At 51.1% G+C, this 20,967-nt stretch overlaps 1 protein-coding gene across 1 annotated transcript; it reads left to right on the top strand.

The window, feature by feature from the left end:
- The first annotated feature begins 684 nt into the window (after positions 1 to 684).
- Positions 685 to 20,878, top strand: LOC101064068 (solute carrier family 22 member 23-like). Its single transcript, XM_011618833.2, has 10 exons — positions 685 to 1,297; positions 5,766 to 5,869; positions 5,946 to 6,100; positions 12,781 to 12,949; positions 13,043 to 13,170; positions 14,831 to 14,933; positions 15,587 to 15,822; positions 16,376 to 16,408; positions 16,876 to 16,999; positions 17,410 to 20,878. The coding sequence occupies exons 1-10, from the start codon at positions 791 to 793 to the stop codon at positions 18,332 to 18,334; spliced, it is 2,484 nt and encodes an 827-aa protein (XP_011617135.2). The 5' UTR covers positions 685 to 790; the 3' UTR covers positions 18,335 to 20,878.
- Positions 20,879 to 20,967: the final 89 nt, after the last annotated feature.

The raw sequence follows: 20,967 nt of genomic DNA, 5'->3' as shown, positions 1-20,967 counted from the left end.
CTGGAATAACCAGCGGAAGTCCAGCTGCAGGAAGGAACCGGGCTGAGATGATGCTGCAATTCTGTCAAAAGAGAAATGACACAAAACACAACAAACACAACAAACAACTCATTAATGTGCAACAGCCTTGACCCAGATTACCTACATATTTTTAATGAATACATTTATAGAGAAATAAATACACCATTCTGCTCCTGCTTCACTTTAAATCTGGGAAAATGAAATGATGAGGCGTTCAGGACCTCTTATTCACCCATATTCTTATATCAGGCGTTGTTTTTGTCCTGATTCTGCAGGGCCACTAAATATCGATTATTTCTGGGATGATTGGACTTTATCCCATTCGGGTGAAACACAAGAGCTGATCTTCCAGATGAGCAGAGGCCCCAGAACCACCGAGGGATGACGACTCCTACAGAGAATGCGCATTTCCTGCCCGCCAGGATCACCTGGAGTCACAGGTGGCCATATTGAGCTCGAGTCGGCAGCAGCCTCTCTGGGCAGGTGTGTTACCTGTGGCTCTCACAGGAACACACACTTCCCCGGGCTCTGCTGACGGCCGGCAGGAATCCTGGGGGAATCGTTTCCCGCGGGGAGCCGCGTCGTTTTCGGACCGCAAACCGCGCTGACGCTTCGGCTTCGGCGCTTTGCAGAACCCGCATTGGGGCCGACGCGGCTTTCTAGTGGCGGACGGGAGAGGGGAAGTGCTTCCTGGTGATAAAGAGGTGCGCCTTATTTCCATTCCAGTGACAGACTGCGCAGGGCTCTCACCGCCAGCGCTGGGGGCATTATGGAGTCGACAGGGGGGAGCGCTGCAGCCCCGGCTAAACACACCGATTCGTCTGTCGGCGAGAGCGACATGGAGGCGATGCGGATGGAAACGGAGGGCCATCAACCGGAGAACGGCTTCGTGTCCTCCGAAACCACAACGCCGGCGCCGCTGACGCGCATCGACCAGTGCGTCCTCCCGTTCCTCGGGGGATTCGGGAGGTACCAGAAGCAGCTGATCCTGCTCACATGGATCCCGGCGTTGTTCATTGGAGCCATCCAGTTCTCTGACAATTTCCTGCTCGATCAGCCCAACAGTACGTGCGTTCAGCCGGTCCTGAACGCGAGCGCGCCCACCTCGGCTCCCTCCGCGCTGTCGGAGCGTCTGACCAACAACGGCACGCGTGGAGATCATATTTACAACAATGGAGCTCACGGCACCGACAGTGACGTGGACCACATGCGGTGCAACTGCAGCGAGTGGAAGTTCAAGCTGCACACCGGGCTGGTGCAGAACGTGGTCACCAAGGTAAGCGGGCCGTCGCGGGGCCGGGCAGGACCCACCCCATCATGCGTGTGAGATAGTCCCCCACCATTGTTCGCAAATATCACTTTAAAGCGGCTTCAGGGCGCTCCTGTAACCGGATTAACGACAGCCTGTGAACAGTAGCTGCTGTTTTTATCATCTCCAGCTAAGCTCAGAGAAAAAAAAAAAAATATTCATGCGTCGTGATTCAATGTGACAACTGACACGAACCGGGACATTTGGCCCCAAACCGCCACCGCGGTTGCTGGTGGAATCTGCTGCTGGTCGAGCACAATAGAACAGGGAGCTTTTTATTTGGGCCAAAGGTCATCAGTGGACTCTGGAAATCAGCATCATCACACACACACACGCACAAACGGGTCAGATTCTTCTCTGTCTTTCATCCTCTTGATGAGGACTGATGTGTTTAGCTGTTATCAGCCGTCATGGATGAGGCTCCTTGTGGATGCTGCCGGGGAGGAGATCAACTTGGTGTGAGAGGAATCATTTATTCATTTAGAACTCACTGTAAAAGTAAATCTCCCTTTCCTCTTTTGTTAAAAGAGGGCCTGAAATACTGTGGGTAGTGGCCATGGTCTGAAGGGACCAGGATTTAATGAGCATATATCAGTTTCCAGGTTCATCTGGGTCCGGCGCCACTATTGAGCTCAGTAATCGATGGTTGCATTTCACCATCTTTGAAGGCATCATTCTAAAGCAAGATGCTTATTTAGAACTGCAGCCTGTCAGCGGGCGGCGAAGGGGAAGCTTTGGCCTCGCTTTGTGTCACGCTAAAACCTACAGCAGAAACCTGAAATGCCTGTGCAGGCTGTGAGAAGGAGTTTTAAAGCAGCAGCCTGAAGAATCTCAGCCACCTTTCTAATCTGCAGCATCGCCACCACTGAGGAGCTTTGGCAGCTACTCAGGAATCAGAAGCAGAGAGCTGGATGTGGAGCCAGGCTCTGAGGCCCCCTCCCTGCTTATTGGTGGCAGCTTCCCTCTATTTAAATAAAAGAAACCCAACGAAGCTGAAGCGTCTGAGTCAAGGGGACGTTTAAGGCCTTAACCTCATTTACCGCCTAATTTGCTTCTTAATCTCAGACAGATAAACTGCCTTATTAAGTGCAGGCCTTCGGTTGTGTGCATCTCTGTCCTCAAAGCTACGTTAGCAAAACGTAAAACACGTCCTCGGTGGTTTCTGTTCCGGAAGGCCGGCGCTGTCGCTGGGATGCTGGCATCATAAACCAGATCCTGCTGTTTGTGTTGCCTTTGCATGCAGTCGGAGAATGTCATGTTGACACTACCACCACTGCGGGCCCGTGAGGGTAGAAGCCCCCGGCCGCAGGCATCCAGCACCACCAGGAGGTCTGCAAGGAGTGGATGTAGCAGGGTTGTTCCCATCTCCCAAGGTCCCTGACCAGAGATGGGTGGGACGTGAGGGATGACTCGGTGTTGAGGACACTTCATAGCGTCCAGCGCTCTTCCGTCCCCTTTGTGACACATTATGTGACCATAGTAACGCATTTAGTTGCTTCACCACCACCGAATCGGAGAAGACACGGGGACAGATCGCCGGTGGGAGGTAGTCCAGGAGGTGAACCTAGAGTCCCAGGAGTCCTAGAAATGATTGTATATGATTACACTCAGCCCAGCTAGCTTCTCTTGTAAATGTGGCCGCAGATATTTGGGCACAAAGTGTCTTTAAATGAGACTTTTTATGTCCCACCTTGGCCTCCATCTGCAGTGTTGAGGACTCGGCCCTTTACCCCGTCCCCCACTGACGGGACAGGGTACAGATGTTGGACAGACTGTTTAGCTCCAGCCCTGATGTCATACTTGAGAGTATTGTGTGAACCTGATAATGAGGAGCTCTTGTATAATCGTGTTAGTGGGTGCAGGCAGGGCCCGTTATCACTGTTTTGGAGGTGGGACGCCCATAGATCAGAAAGATGACACCGCCGCCGAGGCCTCGCTGCGCCGCGTCCCTTCATATTTACTCAGCTGGCTGGCCCCCGCCGCAGACCCCAGATCAGCGTGGGACGCTCTGAAATGATCACAGCTGTCTGAAGGTGACGGCCCCGCTGCAGATACCGAATCTACCCACAATGGGAGCCTGCGCCGAAAAGGCGTGTGACCCAAAGATAAAGCGCCGCCGCGGCTCTACTGTGCGTCTGATAGGGGGGCTGTCTGGTCGCGGGGAGGGGGACGCAGTGCGGGGTCTCTAACCCTCGCCACGGGTTAAGGTTTGTTTGTTGGAGCTTGAGTTAAGCAGGAATGTGGCTGGGACAGGGTTGGGGCGAGGGTCACAGCAGCCCCCTGCAGCGGCAGCTGTGCAGCCTCGGGCCGCAACGGTAAATGCAAAGAACCAGCTAATTATTTCTTTTGGAGCTGCTCAAATATTTGTCGTTGCCATTCAGTGTTGCAGCAAGCTGCAGCGTGTGGACGCCAGTGTTTCAGAGGAAAGCCCTCGATGTTTACGCAGCAGTAAATACGTTATTTCCACACCGAGTATCCCCACGCGTGTCACTATGTGATGCTAACCCTTTATCTGTGGCTGGGCTCAGCAAACTGGCGCTCTCTGCTGCGGGTGTCGTTCTACACTGTTCCTCTCCAGTTGTTGGGTTTTTACAAATGTTGCTGGTGTTTCCCATGAAGCCTGTCGAGGTTAGTGCTCTGTGGAGGGGGGGCGTTTGTCCTTTTGGGCCACCAAAGCTCATGTGGACTAATGGAAACGCGCTGGATTCCTCTCGTCATTTCCCCACCTCATTATTCTCCATCATCATCACCTGTGAACGACCACCGTGTAATGGCTTTAGCCAGGCAGCGGCGCCCACAGGGTGGCGGCGGGAGAGTGTTGCTGAGCAGTAGCTCTGCCGCAGAGTCCTCGTGTGCACGTTGCCCCCCCACGTTTGGCTCATTTTGAAGCCGCAGACTAAATTCTAGATTCACTCTTCAATGTGGTGTTGTTCAGCCAGCCGCCGCTAGAGCCCCGCCTGCTCGGGATCGAGGAAGCACCGTTGAGCAACAAAATGTAACCACGGTTACTCGTGGATTCGTCTTTGCTAATCTTCCTCCTCTCCGTCCTCCCCTCTGTGCTGCCTCTCTATCGCCCCCGCCCCCCCACCATCCCGGGCCGTGCAGTTCACCGAGTGCAGAAATGTGCAGCTGCAGTTGAGGGCGTCCTCATCCGAGCTCGCCACCGCGGCTGTGGGCCGGCCACCGGCGGCCATCGGGCTTGGGCTTGGCGTGCACGCTGGGGATATGGACTGATTTGCTGCTTGGCTCTGAATTCTCCCAGCTAATGAATCTGCAGCGCAAGCCGACTCTGCACCTGCTCCAAATGAGCGAGACAATGGGGGAGAAGCTGCCGGGGCTAATGAGGCCGCGGCGGCACGGCCCCACAGATTTGACACGTTCGAGGCTCCTGGGAATTTCCTGTCTCTGCCGTGTTTGTACCGCGCATGCTAACGGAGGCGCGGCTGCATTTCAGACATCAGCCCGCGGAGAAAACCCCATCAGTAATGCATGGCGACTGGCCATTTTTTAATAAAGCGCTAATATTGATGTTTAGAACCTGTCGGTGTGGTGACTCAGCCATGTGACCCCAGCATGTGTGACACAGCGCTGTGGTCACCCACGGCAGCCTGTCGCGCACAGTCGTTGCGCCACACTGGGCCTGTTTTTGTGTAACTGTAACCTCCCCCACACACACACACACCCTTGCGGTGCAGCGCGTTGACATTGATACTGAAACCATGAATGAGTGTCATACTTGGACCATGTGATGGCTGGCTGGTTAATCCGGGAGCATTCCATTCTGATCAGGTTGCTGCGTTAATGGTTCCAACGGTGAAGAGCAGAGGGCAGGAACAGTTTGGGCTTTAGGTCACGTCCAGCCCGAGCCAGTCAACCCTTTTTAGACTGGTTCCGGCTGCTGGAGAACCACCAACTGTAGCTAGCTGGACTTTGCCTGTTCTGTTTTTTTTTCTCTGGTTTTCTCCCACAGTCCTAAAACATATTTAATTGGAGGCTGAGGTGTGACTGGTGTGTGTTCCAGTGATGGACTGGTGACCCGCTGTACTCCCTGTGACTACTGGGACAGACTCCAGCACCGGGACGCTGACTCGCAATGAGTTGATGCTAATTGGAAAACATTGATCATTTGGACAGTTGGGGAACGCCACAGAATATAAATATAAAAACACAACACACACATTTCCACTATATTTCTCCCGTTGACGTATCAGCGTGGGTTGTTAAACTGAAAAGAAGACTTTGACGTCCCATTAAAACCACAATCCCAGTTGTCCTGAGTCATAAAATGAAAAATAACATCATGTGTTTAAAAATAGAAACACTCTCGTCTAAAGATAATCAATTTAAAAGCGGCAGTTATGAAAATTAGGGTGTTTTTTAAAAAATTTTTTAAATAGTTTTGTCTCAGCTGGCACCTGCTCTTTTGTCTCCACAGTGGAGTCTGGTGTGCGACTCTGCGTCGGAGGTCCACATCGCCAAGTTTGCCCTGGTGGTGGGATCCAGCTTCGGCTACCTGGTGTTTGGGATCCTCGCCGACTGGTAAGAGTTTCGTCACGAGCGTCGCCGAACGCTACGTCCTGCGAGCGTGTGATGTAATTCCGAGCTTTGCCGGCAGGTTTGGCCGCCACCCGATGCTGATCATATCGGTGCTGTCCATGCTGGCGTTCGGCCTGAGCGTGGCCTTCTCCGTTAACGTCCCCATGTTCAGCATCCTGCGCTTCTTCGAAGGCTTCAGCCTGGCGGGCATCATCCTCTCGTTGTACCTGCTCAGTAAGTGGAATTCTTCCTTAAAACCTCAGCCATATTGGAAACTGACCCTGGGTTAGCGTTCTGCTAATGCTAACGGAGCTGAGCTCAGGTGGGCTAGCAGGTATAAACATCCAAAAATGCTGCAGTCTTGCACAGAGCTCTTTTTAAACAGTTACTGGATGTGATCCACGGCTAACAGGGAAATGCTGATCCACTGACGTGTTGACAGACTTTCTAATGTTGATCTGTTGTGCTGCTGACAGACGTCGGCGTCTTGTTTAAAAACTAATGTAATTATGCTGGAACGCCAATTTAAGTCTTTAGATTTCCTCTTTAGCGCTGAGCATGTATTAAAACATCACTATAACATTAAAAAAGAACCGTGCATTATCATCCTCCCCCTCTGAGTAATGCTATGCTACTCTCCTTACGCCCAGGCATTCCCGATCTGAAATCTATTCCGTTTAATCTCCGAGGGAAGCGTCCAGCCAGAGGAAGTGTAATTACACCTCACTGACCTGCTAATATGTATTAAATCCAGCTGCATTGTTGGAACAGCTCCTCATTCCAGAGAGACTGGAAGCCTTTTTACCCCAGAAGTGAACTCTCCTCATTCACCAGAATATCATTCTCAAATTGAATTCCCATCGTTGGTGATCAATGATGACCCAACGGCACGCTGGACTTAGGACACGGACCGTCGCATTGTCAGAGGTTCAACTTTTCTCTGGATGTGACCTTTGGTTCTCCGCAATCAAGGTCGTGATACTACGCGCCAAAGGAGCGCTGCATTAGTTTCTGAAGGCTGGCGTGGAGGAGGCTTTATCACGGGGAGCTGATACCGCCTAATAAATCGACCGCACGGCCGCGGTGCAGCTCTTTAGCGGCCGTAATTGACTCGTGGGGGAGCAGGTCTCCAGGAGCCAAGGTGAGCTGGGGGAATGGGGGGGGAAAGGGGGCGGCATGATGGGAGTGGGTGACCGGGGTGTCCTTGTCCTTTAATTGAGTCTTTACTGTACATCTGAGCTTCGCCACCATCCCAAAATAGACGTAGCACTCGGTGTAACCCCGGCTGGGACAGGAGGAGGCAACAGGGCAGCAATATCGTCCTTATGTTTGACATTTTGATGGTGTTTTCTTTGGAGATTCGACCTAGAACCTTCCGGTCTTGACTCCACTGGAGGATTAGAGCAGGAGCTTTGATTCTGGATGTCATTTGGTGATTAACGGAGTTGGTAGAGAGTGAAAATGGGTCTCGTTTCATACAAATCTGTCATTAAAATCTTCCTGTCGTGCAGAGCGACGCACACGTAGTCGCTCCGAGCGGCTCCTCGGGTTTGGATATGACAAAAAGGGAACGCTTGGATTACGAGAAACAGCTTTGGAAGTAGCTGGGCTGCATTCCTCCCTCTGTTTACGACTCTGATTGTGAGTCAGGCGGCGCCCCCCCCCCCCCCCATGATGGGTGGCTACAGAGCTCCTGAGGTGTTCAGCAGCGGCTGTGCGGCTTCTGTTGTATTCGGCTCATCGCTTATCCAAACCCCTAAACTGACCCTGGACCGACCCTCCGACCTTCTCCTCTGATGGTTGTCGGGACACATGATTAGTCTGACCTTTCCATATTTGTATAGGCTTTATCTCGCTGCCCCCCCGCCCTTATTTCTGATGGCGTGCGGCCTCTGTCACATGCTATTTATCCTGCAGCCGCTCCGTATTGACAAAACTCCGTGAGCGCCACTCCGCCGGTTGGAATGCGGCCGTTCGATAACGCATTACTGCGGAAAATCAATCGGCGTTTCGAGACTTAAGTGTATTTATTGCGTTCACACACAGCGACTGACGTGTCCCGCCAGTCACGTGACGCGTCTGATGTTATGAGTCACATGACCCTCCTTTATGAGAATGGTGGAGCCTGTCGGAGACATGGGAATCACCACAGAGACAGGAGGGGGAAACAAAACGAGAGAATGGAATTGTTTTTTTCTGGCAGTCTGAACGGATGTGAGGGGGGAACAGGGCGACCTCTGAGCTGGGAGGAATGCTGGAACCGGAACCATGTTTCCATGTTCTCCTGCTGCACCTGTGGGGTTCCCGGGATTTCCCTTTTCCCGATGCTAGGTTGGAGCTGGTGCCCGCGAATGCAGCGCCGAGCTGAGACCTGCAGCTGCACCTCTGCCTTTTCCTCATTCCTGAGGATGGGCTCAACCCCCCTGCTGTGCATACGTCTTAAAAGGGAGTGTCGAACAGGCCGTAGCAGCGGCGGCGCTAAGCTAAATGCTATCGAAAGCAATGCTGACCTCCATGTGTGGGTGTCGCGTGTATAGCATCGTGCCGCTGTTCATTTCGCTTCTTCAGAGAACACCCCGACACACACGCCACCCACTCACCCCTCACTCGCTCGTGAGCCCCCCCCCCCCCCACACACACACACACACAGACACACACACGGCTGCGTTTGGCTTTGCTGAGTCATGCTGACCGACTGCGGTTAGTGCTGCGGATTGAGATGAAGCGTTCTGGGGCAGTGGGCCAGAGCTTCTTTCTGTTAGCTCAGACTTCACCACGCGTCCACGCCAGCTGTTCCCCTCTATAAATCAGCTGCTTCTCGAAGAAACACGATTTCTTTTCTTGTAGACTTGCACATTTTCAAAGTCCGCCAGGAAAAAAAACAAAACCCACTTCTTTATATTTGTCAGATCTGTTTCAGTCTCGCTTCTTTTCTTTGCTTCTCTCTGGCTTCTGGAGCTGCTTTCACATCACATCTGGAGGTTCCTTGCTTATTTTGCTTACATCAGACGGGACTTTTGTGCTATTCATGGTGATTTTCAGCATCATGATGTGATGAGTAAACACAAAGAACTAAAGCCTTTTGTCTCCCAATTGTCCACACACGTCTCGGTTTCCTCTCCCGTGTCTGAATCAGACAGCAGGCCTCATCCTGCTTCTCCTCGTCGTGGTTAAAGGTGTGACACAGACTCAGGCAGGACAGAACACATGACTGAGCATCACAAAGAGCTTCATCTCATGTCTCCTGAACCCCAGTAACCTCCCTGCAGATGCTGAGTCACGTGTTTTTGCTCTCCACATTTTACATAGTTGCAAAAAATGTCCTTTTTGGAGCTTAATAAATCTTCTCAGCTTCTGTTTTTAGAGATGCGCTCAAAGGTTCTAAGAAAAACCAGCCGTGTAGTTTGAAATGACCCCGTTCAGCATGTGGGAGACAGTGTTTTCAACACATTAAGGGCTGCTGCACCCACTCGGTGTGTATTGATTGTGTTTACTGTCACTCCTTTTGTACACGTGCAGATCAAATATGCACACGGACACGGAGACAATGACCCACGGATGAGTCTGTTTAATGCATGTCGTATCAGAACGGTGCCTCCATAGTTTTCATCTCTAATATTGTGTAGCGTTTGTGAGAGCTGTTTTGCGAGAGCATTGATCGTTCTTGGCTGCCCCGGTAGGTAGACGACCTTCTCGGCTGTGTGTTTGACCCCAAACGTTCCCGCGTAAACGTCCAGTAATGTGACAGCGCGGTGATCTTTGAGGCCAGGCCAGGCTAGCGTACCTCGCCGCTCCTGTTTCTTCACCGCGTGTGTTGTTCCTTTCCTCTGTCGCGCCCTCTTCTAACCACAGATCTTAATCTCTCTGCACACAGATGCAGCCACGTGGGGCAGAGCGGAAAGATGCAAGCTCCGTGTGTGTTTTATCTACGTAAACAAGTTCCTTTGTGCCTGTGTGAGAGTCTCGTCTGCTTGCTCGCGCCCTCCCCCCACTCCTCCCCAGCATGCTCCGATCGCCTGCGTGTTGTCAGTCTGTCCAGTCCAAGACGGATGCTTCTCATTTCCCATCATGCTCTGCCTGACGCCACCCGATGGAGACACAGATGTGTTGTTTTTGTCACCGGCTGGTCGTCCTTTTTGGCTGCTGATAACGAGGAAAGGTGACAGCCCAGTTCTTTTTCCTCTGAACCGGGTTAAAGTTCCGCTTTGTGCCGCGTCAGCAGTTTTGCAGGCTTACACAACAGCCTGAGTATTCTCTCTCCCTCCTCCCTGTTTAAAAGCAAGAAGTTTTTTTCCCCACAGTGGGACTGAAGTTGTTTTTTCCAACCCTCTGTTTGTACCCTTTTAGTTGCAACTTCTCATATCTATCGCTCAATACACACAGCTGGACAAAGTCCAGTGATTGGACAGATCAGCATGAGGGACCTTTGCCTGTTCTTGGAGACCTCGTTGCTACATCGAGAGCGCCGGTGCCGCTCATTCAGCACGACCTTCTTCCCGTTTAACAGCCTCTTGTCTCTCGTGTTTGAAGTCAGAGTGGAGACCTGCGGATATTTGTGTTTGAGACAAATGTGGAAAAACACTGTTGAAGCATCGAAAAAATAAATTCCAGGAGCACTTTGCCTGTGACACCTTTTTAATAATTCAGTTTTAAAACCCCTCCTGACCACCGCCGCTCTTTCCCCTCTCACATTTGTGTAAATGCCAGGCAGCAATTCCGGCTGGATTATCTTGTTCCTCTGGACCAGTGTCCACTAATTAGTGCAAATGATTATATCCTGTGGTCACCAGGCTCAGCTGGAGGTGCTGTTTGCCGTCGCGGAGCTGCAGCCTGACCAAAGTTCACAGACTCCTGGTGGGAAGCGTTGTTTGCTGACTGTGTCGGCCTGGCCCGCCGCTCGGAGCACGCGCTCATTGGCCGTGCGTGCGATTAGATCCAGTGTGGCTTTGGAACAGCAGCCCAGTGTTACACGCACGGTCGCGCTTCCGCATTATCAAGAGCTGATTCTGCGAAACCTTCAAACTCAGAAAGGAAAGGGTTGTAATGCTGCGGGAAAATGGGTCAAATAAGAGCAAAATATCTGGGAAAAGTGTGATTACGTTACAGGGGGAGACAGAAAGATAGTTAAATCTCACACGTCCGCCCAAAAAAGTGGCAAATGTTGAATCCAGCTGGGTTTCAACCTGGTTAAGTTCCACTAATGTTGCTTTGAGACATGATGCCGTTGCTTATTTACGCTTGGTTGCGTAACTGAGCCGTGTTTTAGTTTGTCTGCTGATCTCTAAGATGTGACGGTTCAGAATAGCTCTGGGTTGTTTCCTCCTGAAGCCCACAGTCACGCTTCAGGAGGACCCAAACAACAATGAGGGATTTTCCCTTGAAAAGAGGGGAGGAAACCCGAGTCCACAACATGATTCTATAGCTTTATGCTACCGAATCTGGCTGCAGGGGCCGAAGCCGGGCGGTGTAATCGTTTCATTGGACCAATCAGAGGTCACGACCTTAGACCCTGGCGTCAGGAATGACTCTGAATGCCTTCAGTGGGTGACCAGCCCCTGTAAACAATGAGCTTCCTGTCCTGGTCAGAGAAACCAGAGTGGCTGATTCGTATTCCCGTGCAGCCTGAGTCAGCAGAGCAACAAAGCTTCTTTGGGGATTACCATCATTAGATCTGGTTCGATCGGTTTGATTATTGATGATCCCCCTTTCAGCCAGGGTCCATCACTCCCCTTTTATCGTCGTGAACGGTGTCACGTGCTTTTGTCATGTGACGTCGGCCTGTGACGGATTTCTGTCAGCGGGGAAGTGCGGCGGTGCTGATCCAGTGGTTTCATGGAGGATTAGGGTCAGCAGGAGTAAGAAGCTCAGGCCTCCTTTCCGTCGTGCAATCTGCTGCTAATTCTGCAGCTCCGTGCAGCACAACGTGCAACCTGCACTCGGGCGTTTATTTCTCTTAACGCTTTTATTCCGCTGCCTTTTTTAACGGCTGTCACAGAATCCAAAAGCTTTCTGGCCACAATGTGGCAACTTGACATGGGTGAAGAATTCAAATCCCACGCAGCGTGCAAGCAGAGGACCGTTGCTCGCCACGGGGCAGAGAGGGCGAGGGGGAGACGGGGGTCCCGAGGTTAGTTGGTTCAAACCCAGCAGGTCCTCGCACCCATCGCCCCTCTCTCAGCTCATTGGCTCTGGCATTCCAGCTGTGACAGTGTCTGTGAACAGAGAGCATTATTCAGCTCCTCTGAAGGGGGCAAGTCCTAATTGAAATTCCAGTCTTTTCTACTGGAATGAAGCCGCCGCCCCCCCCCCCCCCCCCCCCCCTCCCCAGCCCACTGTATTATACTGGCCATGTCACCTTGAAAATTCCATTTAGAAATCAAACAAGATAAAAACGGTCATGTATGAGAAACCGGACAAATAAAGTGAGACTGTTGAATGTGAGGCTGCAGGAGCTGGGGGCTGAAGCGGCGGTTCCAGGCTGCCAGTGTGGCGTGCATGCTAATGGCAGGATGGATGAATCGGTGCCATTCTGACAGAAGAGAATCGAGCACAAGGCACCTCTTTTCTGCTTGGTTCCCTCTCACAGCCGCCTACTGTTTTGGTCTATCTGCTCTTTATATATCTCCACATTTGATGCAGCGGGTCGCTCGACATGAGCCTCTGATGAAATGTTTGGCCTTGAAGTCATTTCTGAACTCTGCCTCCAACAACTCCCACGCCTTTTTGAGAGCCGGGTGCCAGACTCAGGCTGGAACCGGGGAACGTTAGCATCCCTGCGGGGTTTCGCGGCTACATCCATGTTCGCTTTAAAACTCTCTTTCGCCATAATCCAAAGGCAGTATCAGGTGATGCTTTGTGCTCATGTGTCATCAAATGTGGTCATCTTGCCTGTTTTCTTTCACCTCCCCCATCAGGGATTGAGATCTGCCTGCCAGAGTGGAGGTTTTCCATGAACATGGTGACCTGCTTCCTGATGCTGGCCGGCCAGCTGCTGATGCCCGTCGTGGCCTACCTGTGCCGTGACTGGCAGGTCCTCCAGGTCGCCATCATCTGCCCTCTGGTGCTGATGCTGTCCTACATCTGGTGAGCCCCCAGTGCTGGTTTTTAATGCTTCTAATGGAGGATTTGTGTCACAATGCGTGTCTCATTAAGGATAGCCCCCATCTTTCTTCTTAGGGTGTTCCCTGAGTCGCTCCGCTGGCTGCTGGCCACGCAGCAATATTACCGCTCCAACTGGATCATGGAACGCATAGCAAAGAAGAACAAAGTGAATTTGGAGCTTGACCCTGAAAATATCTTCACAGGTGAATAATACACAATGACAGCATCTGTAATCTCGTCACGATGTGACGCTGGGGGACATGTTTTTGCTTATTTGACTCTCATGCAGCTTTTGCAGATTTCTTTGTTCTTCTTTGTTGCACCCACCATCTGTGCTTCACTAAATATACAGATCGACAAGGTTATATCAGGTTCCTCGTCTTGTTACCGTGGTAACGGAGCACTCTTGGGCACTGAACATTGCAATATGACACTGCAGAAAAGTAATTAATTTGGTTACAGCCAGAGTGGGGGGATTGGGACTGACATGATGGGAGCACAGATGCTAGATAGACACAGGTCATGACCTTTGACCCCAAGGTTAACTGCCAGAGTGCTGCAATGCTGATAAATGCCATATCAGTTTGGCTTCTCTGTGCAGTTTACAGTACTAAAACATCTGGCCTGGCGCAGCTGCTGAGTAGGAGGGTGCACCATGAGAGCGCTCTTTGTTCTGCAGTTGTTACCAAAAATCCGACAAGTTTTGATTTGTAATTCATGTTCCGTCACACAGGCCGCTGTCAGCTCTTCACCCTTTCCTTTATGATATCAAATAAATTATAAAGACAACATCCAAAGTGAGTCTCTCCAGCCGAGCTCCTCCCACCATCCGTGGTTGTTGACAGTAAACCGGTCCGTGTGTCCACAGGTCGGCGTCTGTGGACGCACGCTAGCGACGTAACAAATAAGCAAGTAAATCACAAGTTTACTGGTTTCGCAGACTTTGTTGTGTCATGTGACGCATCTCTCTATCGGCCCTGTGTGTTCCTCCATAAAAATAGTCCCTGCATGGAGACAGGGAGGCTATTTTTGACTTGCATTACTGGATGTGCGTTTACAGCATGTGACCACAAGGGCCCATCGTTTACCCCAGTTATTAATCTGGACAGTAATGGGAAGAGGCTGAAGGAAGAAGCTCCCAGCATTGATCTGACCACAGCTCCCAGTGTGTGTGCTGACATATCAAATCAAATCAAATCAGTCTTTGTTTATATAGCGTCTTATACAATCAACATTGTTTCAAGGCGCTTTAGAGAAAAACTACACAGCAATCAGGATAACTAGTGGGGGGGTGATAGAGGCCTGTCAGGTGATCAGCACACTATAGCAGTACAGCTAAATAGCAGAGACCCCCCCCCCCCCCCCCCTCCCCGAGTGGTACATATCTTACTTGCAGATGCTGGTTAGGTTCACTCTCGGAGAGCGAGAGCATATATTCCCACTCTGGTTGGGGAATCTGTGGAAAAGCTGAGCAAGGCAGCCGGAGATAACCTTGGGGCGACGGTGCGGAATGCTGACACGTGTCTGAGTCAGCGTGTGCTATCGCTAAGCAAAGGTTGTGTTACTGTGGCAACCCGCATGGTGAAACCCAAACATACAGCATTTCACAAAGGTGTGGTAACACCTGGGCTGGTGATGAAGGGAACGCCTGTGGCTGATCCTGGAAATCTCTGAGTCATGTCAAATTTCCTCTGAATCGTTTTTGGTCCAGACGGGCTGCTTCTGCACAGGTGAACGTGTGTCATTTTGTCAAGACCTGAATCACAAAATCCAACAGTGATTCATTTTTTTTTATGCGGAACACGGCATCGTGAGAGGTCGGATGTCGTCCATCCATTGACCACCAGGTGCTTTTCTTTGCAGAGCTCCAGAGAGTTCTTCATATCAAGCCCAAGAGGAAGTGCATCATGACGATGGTCGGCACCAGGAACCTGTGGAAGAACATCGTGGTGCTCTGCCTGAACTCGTAAGCCTTTTCACCGCAGCCATTACAGCAGGACCTAAATGAGTGCAGCATTAGCATTAGCCAGCATTAGCATTAGCCGGCCTAGCATTAGCCATCACCACATACTGTAGCTGGAGCCCCCTCCCAGATGGCTGCCTGCGTGCACCGTTTGTGTCGGTGCACGCAGGCAGTGAAAGCCTGAAGAAGGGGGAGGAGCCGGCCTGTACGTGCTTGCACGTGTGCACGGGCGAGGCAGTGCCGGTCTCACTCGCCATTTTGAGCTGCCATTAACCTGGAGGCTGGATGGGGCATCGATCGGCAGAGTTCTCAGAGCTTTTGGCCTTCCATATTTGGGCTGCCGTCTCCCTTTTCATGTCCCGCGGGATCTGTTCGCGCAGCCTGAGCCCTCGTCTTCTAGCGCGGCAGGCTCAGCTGGAGCTCTGCCTCGGCACATGGCCTCACCCTCCGACTCCCCTGACTCAGCATAAATTTTACATGAGCGGCCTTTATGGAACAATAGGCAGCCAGGAGAGGGAACCCAACATTGGCATGCATTTTTGGGGGTCATGTCCTCGCAAGTCTTAGCTTTAAGCAGCCCTGCACTTAACCTGCTGCCTTCTCTTGAATGTTCTGACTTGCCTCACTCCCTCCTTCTGGGTGTTATTTCCACACAGGCTAACAGGCTTCGGCATCCATTACTGCTTTGTGCGCAGCTTGATGGACCCCGAGGGTCACAACACCATCATGTCCGATAACTTCTACGTGGAATTTTACACCAAGGCGGTCATTACTGTGGCGTCCTGCCTGGTGCTGTGCCCCGCGGTGGGCCTGATGGGTCGACGGGGCGGCCTCCTGATGTTTATGATCATCACTGCTCTGGCCTCCCTGCTGCAGCTGGGCCTGCTTAATTGTGAGTAGCTCGGCTAAATTATCCGGCAACTATAAAAACACACACTAATGCCAATCAAATTTCTGTGTATTCGAATTAAAATGGACCTAAATGAGTGCAGCATTAGCATTAGCCAGCATTAGCATTAGCCGGCCTAGCATTAGCCATCAGCACATACTGTAGTTGGAGCCCCCTCCCAGATCCGGCACTCTCTGCACACGTGCACGTCAGTTTTAATAACTCTAGAGCCTGATTGATTTTAGCATTGATAGAAACCCATCAAGTCTAAATGCAGAGGTGTTTGTGCTAACGTAAGGTAACGCTACGCACGAGCGTCAGCTCGGTCGTTTTAGTCAATATGTACCAAAACAAGCGCTGGATCAAAGTTGGACGCCAGCTGCCCGGGAACCAGTGACTTCAATTTAATGTTTTACCAAGATGAACATGTCAAGTGTGTTCCAGGTAGTTTACGGAGTAACATTAACTGCCAGCGTCGCCTTGTGTTCTTAGTTGTAATATGACTGTCTAATCTTTGGATGCATCTCAATGGAGCGTATCTTTGATTTTCCCGCAGTGCTGGGCAAGTACAGCGGCCAGCTGAATATAGGTAAGCTCCTCCGTCATTATTTTTCTTTTTTTTCCAGACGTGTCTTGACTGCATTCCTCCCTGCAGCGTCTATGCATCCGTAGTGACACATAACACAAGCTCAAATGTGCCTCGGTCTCATCTCTGCTTGTTTTTTACCTTTGTCTCGTGGGCCTCGGAGCTCTCCCCTCTTTATTGATCTCTGTAGTCTCTCGTCTCCGATCCCAGTGTGGGTGGGAGGTGGTGATGCAACATAACCCCAAACAGTTACCTCATGCAAAATCCATGCAGTCTTCATTATATGAGTGCCATATCATAATGTAACTGTACTGGCTTATATGAGATTTCCCATCATTCCTTTGTGTTCTGAACTCCACAGTGTTCATGCTTTAAATTTGCCTGCCCATAATTAAATGTTGATGCGTTCACATGTGCAGTGTTAATTTTCAGAGGGTGCCCCTGACGTTTGCCTCCTGCTTTGTTTACAGACAGCTCAGACACGCTAAATAAGAACCTATCCCTCTCCTTCTCCATCATCGGCATGTTTTCCTCCTACGGGGTCAGCATTTTGAGCATCTTCATTTGTGCCGAGATCACACCCACCGTCATCAGGTAAGCCCGCTGGAACGCCGACTGTGTTAACGTGCACGACGTGTTTTCGCCACGCATCCTCCGATCACAGTTATAGTCATTTATGTTTACTCCTATGTAATAACCTGAGTGTGTGCTTACTTCTCCCATCTGGGAATGTAAATATGTGTATAGCAGGAGGCTCTCACCAGCCAGGGTTATGTAATGTGTTATCCTGTCACTGTCTCTCCGCTGACCCCTAATGGTAGAAGCCGGTACTGCACGTGTAGGATGGTGCCGGGCGGTACTGCAGCACTCTCTGCTGCTGCTTGATAAAAATGGCTCCGAATGGAAGTGAAAGACCGATATTAAGGGCAGCGTGCGGTTTGTAATGTACCTGACGTGGAATCCTTTTGCTTTTCTGTTCTAACATGATGCTTTCCTCACCACAGAGGTGGCGGCCTGGGCCTCGTCCTGGCCAGCGCTGGTTTCGGCATGCTGACGGGGCCCATCATGGACCTTCACAACCAGAAGGGTTATTTCCTTCATCACATTATCTTTGCCTGCTGCACTCTCATCTGCATCATCTGCATCCTCCTGCTGCCCGAGACACGGCGCCACCCGCTCCCCGAGACCCTGGCCGACGGGGAGACCTACAATCGTCAAACCCTCCTCAAGCCGAGGAAATCGGGAGAGCAGCGCTTCTTGCTCGGCCCTTCTAAAAACAACCGGGACTACAGCAGGGTGCAGGACTTGGCGCTCCACGAAGCCGCCACCACAGTCGTCTCCACCATGGAGTCCACCGCTTCCTCGGCCGTGGATCTGACCATCCTGTCCACCGCAGATATGACCGCACCTGCGTTAGTACAGGTGCACCCCAACGAGCTGGAGCCCAAAGACCCCAACGGCCGTTCGCCTTCGTCTTTGTCCGGCAATCCCGTGACCGGTCCGAGTGAGGACGGCGTCATAGATGCAAGCGAACTGCGCCCCCTGTCTTCCACTTCCTCCCAGGAAGCTCCCGACGTCACGGACCCACTTTTGGCCGACGAGCCTCCGGCAGCAGACGGAGGTTCTGTGAAGTCGTTGCCGCATTCAGTCATCCCCCAGGTGAACGGCGGCGAATCCACGGCTACGAGGGGGGACTCTTCCTCCGGACCCACCCCAGCAGCCCTCCTGATCTCCACCACCCCCACCATCGAACCCCGGCCCAGCTCCGTGTTAGAATCCCCCGACCCAGTAGAAACTCGCAGCGTCTCCCCAGAATCTCCCCAGTCTTTGCAGGAGGACCTTCAAGCCAGTTTAGCAGAACCTGATGCTCTATCTATGCAGGACAGACCTCCCCCCCCCACCCACTCCTCCTCCAGTACCAGGTACTGACCGTTCCATAGAGCCATCAGCCAACTCTTGCCCCCCCACCGAGTCTAACGTGGACCAGTCTCCACCTGGTCCCACTACACACTCCCCCTTACTCCCTGTCACAGACTCCCCCATCACCCCAAAATTAGACTCAGCCCCTCCCTGTATTAACAGCAGACCCTCCCCACCCCCCCCTCCCCGGCCAAAAGTCCATTCTTGACGCTTTGGGTCCTGTTGTCATAGACACTGACGGTACTGCAGCACAAAGTCCCACAATCCTCCCAGTGACACAAATCGTGCGCCCCGCCACTCCAGAACCCCCCACAGCCGTTGCCCCGCCAGCACAGGGTCCGGTTGCCATTGATTCCCTCCAGACTCTTATAGACTGCACTGTCTCCTCGCCCATAGACAGGGACACCCTCTCCTTCACGGACGGTGCCAGCCCTGACAACAACACCCCCAACGGTGCCGCGTCGTCGTGAATCAGTGTTGGCAGCCGGCGCTCGTGGTCACCGGGGGGGTCGCTCGCGCCCGATGGAACCGTGAGAGGTGGGGGTGGGCGGAGGGGGTCCTGCTTTGACCCGAGGCGCCGTCCCCTGGTCTTCAGGAGCTGCTTACGTCTCGGTGTGCCCTCTTCCTGCATTTAGCCAATGAATACGATCAAGTGAGCGAGTGCCAGAGGCTGGTCATGTGACAGTGTCTCCCGCTCGCCGTGAATGTCACTTGAAATCACCAGCCTATAAACTACTTTGGTGTAAATGAATGGGAATTTGTCCTTGTGAAGAGGCAGCGCTGCCCCCGCAGGAGCGTCGGGGGAAAACATGCAATCGAGGGGGGAAAAAAAAAATAATAATCCACGGTACTTTTTGCCGAAAATGAAGTGTCTGTCTCGTGTGTTTGCTAGGAAAAAAAAAAAATGCCTTACCCGTACGAACAAAACACCTGAATGTTACAGCGTATATTTCATTTCACGATTACAGGAAACGGGCCGAGGTCAACGCACCAAAACCACATTTCTGAGTAAAGTCAAAGAGAAAAAGTGCCAAAATTCCCTTCCAAAATCAAACAAAAGAATCATGGGTGAAAAGCCAATATTCACGAATTCAATTTACAGAGCGCGGAAGCATTTCTTTGTAAATGTGATTTGTAAGTAAAAGCTTAACTTGTTGTGGAGCTCGATTTTTTTTTTTTTTTTCTTTTATTATTTTTTTTAAGGATCCAGCGGCCCCACCGTCCTGTAAAAATCGTAACCTTCAGTGTTGGCGGTCGCTCCACGTGGTCTTGGGTGGGCGACGGAGCATGAAAATCAGGGTCTGAGGGTGGCAAAGCAAACGTGTCTCATGCCGCCACGTGCACGTACGTTTTACAGCAGCTCCATAATTTGTCTATAGGAACTCATACGCGATTAGCATCACCTACCTGTTTACAATAATAATTATCTGTTACTGTAAAACTCTAGAGCCAACTGAATGATCCTCATTTCACATGTGACGGGGTCACATGACATTTGTTCAGGAAGTGTTTCCGGTCTACCGCGGCGTCGCCGTGACTCATCATTTTCCTCTTGTATCCTGGTCGTGTGTGTCCCGACACACACGACCTGCCTGTGAATGTTGTTGTTTTTTTGCTCCTGTTGAGGGAGCAGCTCTTTTTTATTTTTGATGATGATGATTTTAACAGCACGACGGGGCGGTTTTGGTGGATTTTTCCCTGTGGAGAGTTGAAATCTCGCACACGCCGTGCTGCTAAGCCTCAAAGCACAATGCCCTGCAATCATGTGACGTCATATCTGGTGGAGTTCAGAATGGTGACAGTAAAAAAAAAAAAGGGACAGTGGGAAAGAATCTGGAGCACAATTGAGTCAGAATAAATGCAATAGACCTGTGTGTAATCGAGTTTGTGGATTAGGATGTTGACAGTGGATTAATTAGGGATTTGTGCATCAGCAGTAGATTAACGGGAGTCAGTAACTTCTAGAATACCTGTGTGAGTGTTGGCATCTGTCTCCTTGTACATATTGCAGAAACGGTTACCTGCATTTGGCCAAAGCCCCACGTGACGACATGGTGACGACGACAGCGCAGCACAACGCATCCATTGTTTTCCTGGAAAGCCTGTTCTTCATTTTTACAACGACCATGCAGCTATTTCACGGTGCTGATCGAGAAACTTTCCCTTTTACTTTGTGGTGAAACATCGGTAAAGCAATCCAAAGCTATGCTAGCACCAGCGTCAGGGTAGGAGAACAGGTAAAAAAGGCAAACTAAAACGTGGAGTTGGTGTATAGTTGATGAAGGAGAGCATAACGTGCACTTCTAGATGCTTCTGAACTCAATACTTAAAGGTTTTAGAGACGTAAAGTCCCTGTGTTCACATTTCAGGTTCAGGACCCGTGACCCACTCGACAGGGGACTTGAATGAATGTAAATGGGAAAAAAAAAAAAAAAAAACGTGGATTGTATCATTTATAATTTCTATTTGTTTGGTTTCATTTTGTTTTAACATAATGCACTTGTATATAAGCCATATATATTGGTAAAATAAACCACTATTTATTGATCAGTGTATCGTTGTCCTACTCATTTTCAACGGGGCCCAAAAGGATCAATATGTTCCAGTGTGTAAAATTTGGCAGCATCTGGTGGCGATGATAC

This window comes from Takifugu rubripes, chromosome 22 (genome assembly GCF_901000725.2).
Source record: "Takifugu rubripes chromosome 22, fTakRub1.2, whole genome shotgun sequence".
Classification (NCBI taxonomy): domain Eukaryota; kingdom Metazoa; phylum Chordata; class Actinopteri; order Tetraodontiformes; family Tetraodontidae; genus Takifugu; species Takifugu rubripes.
This window is presented reverse-complemented; position numbering and strand designations above follow the sequence as displayed.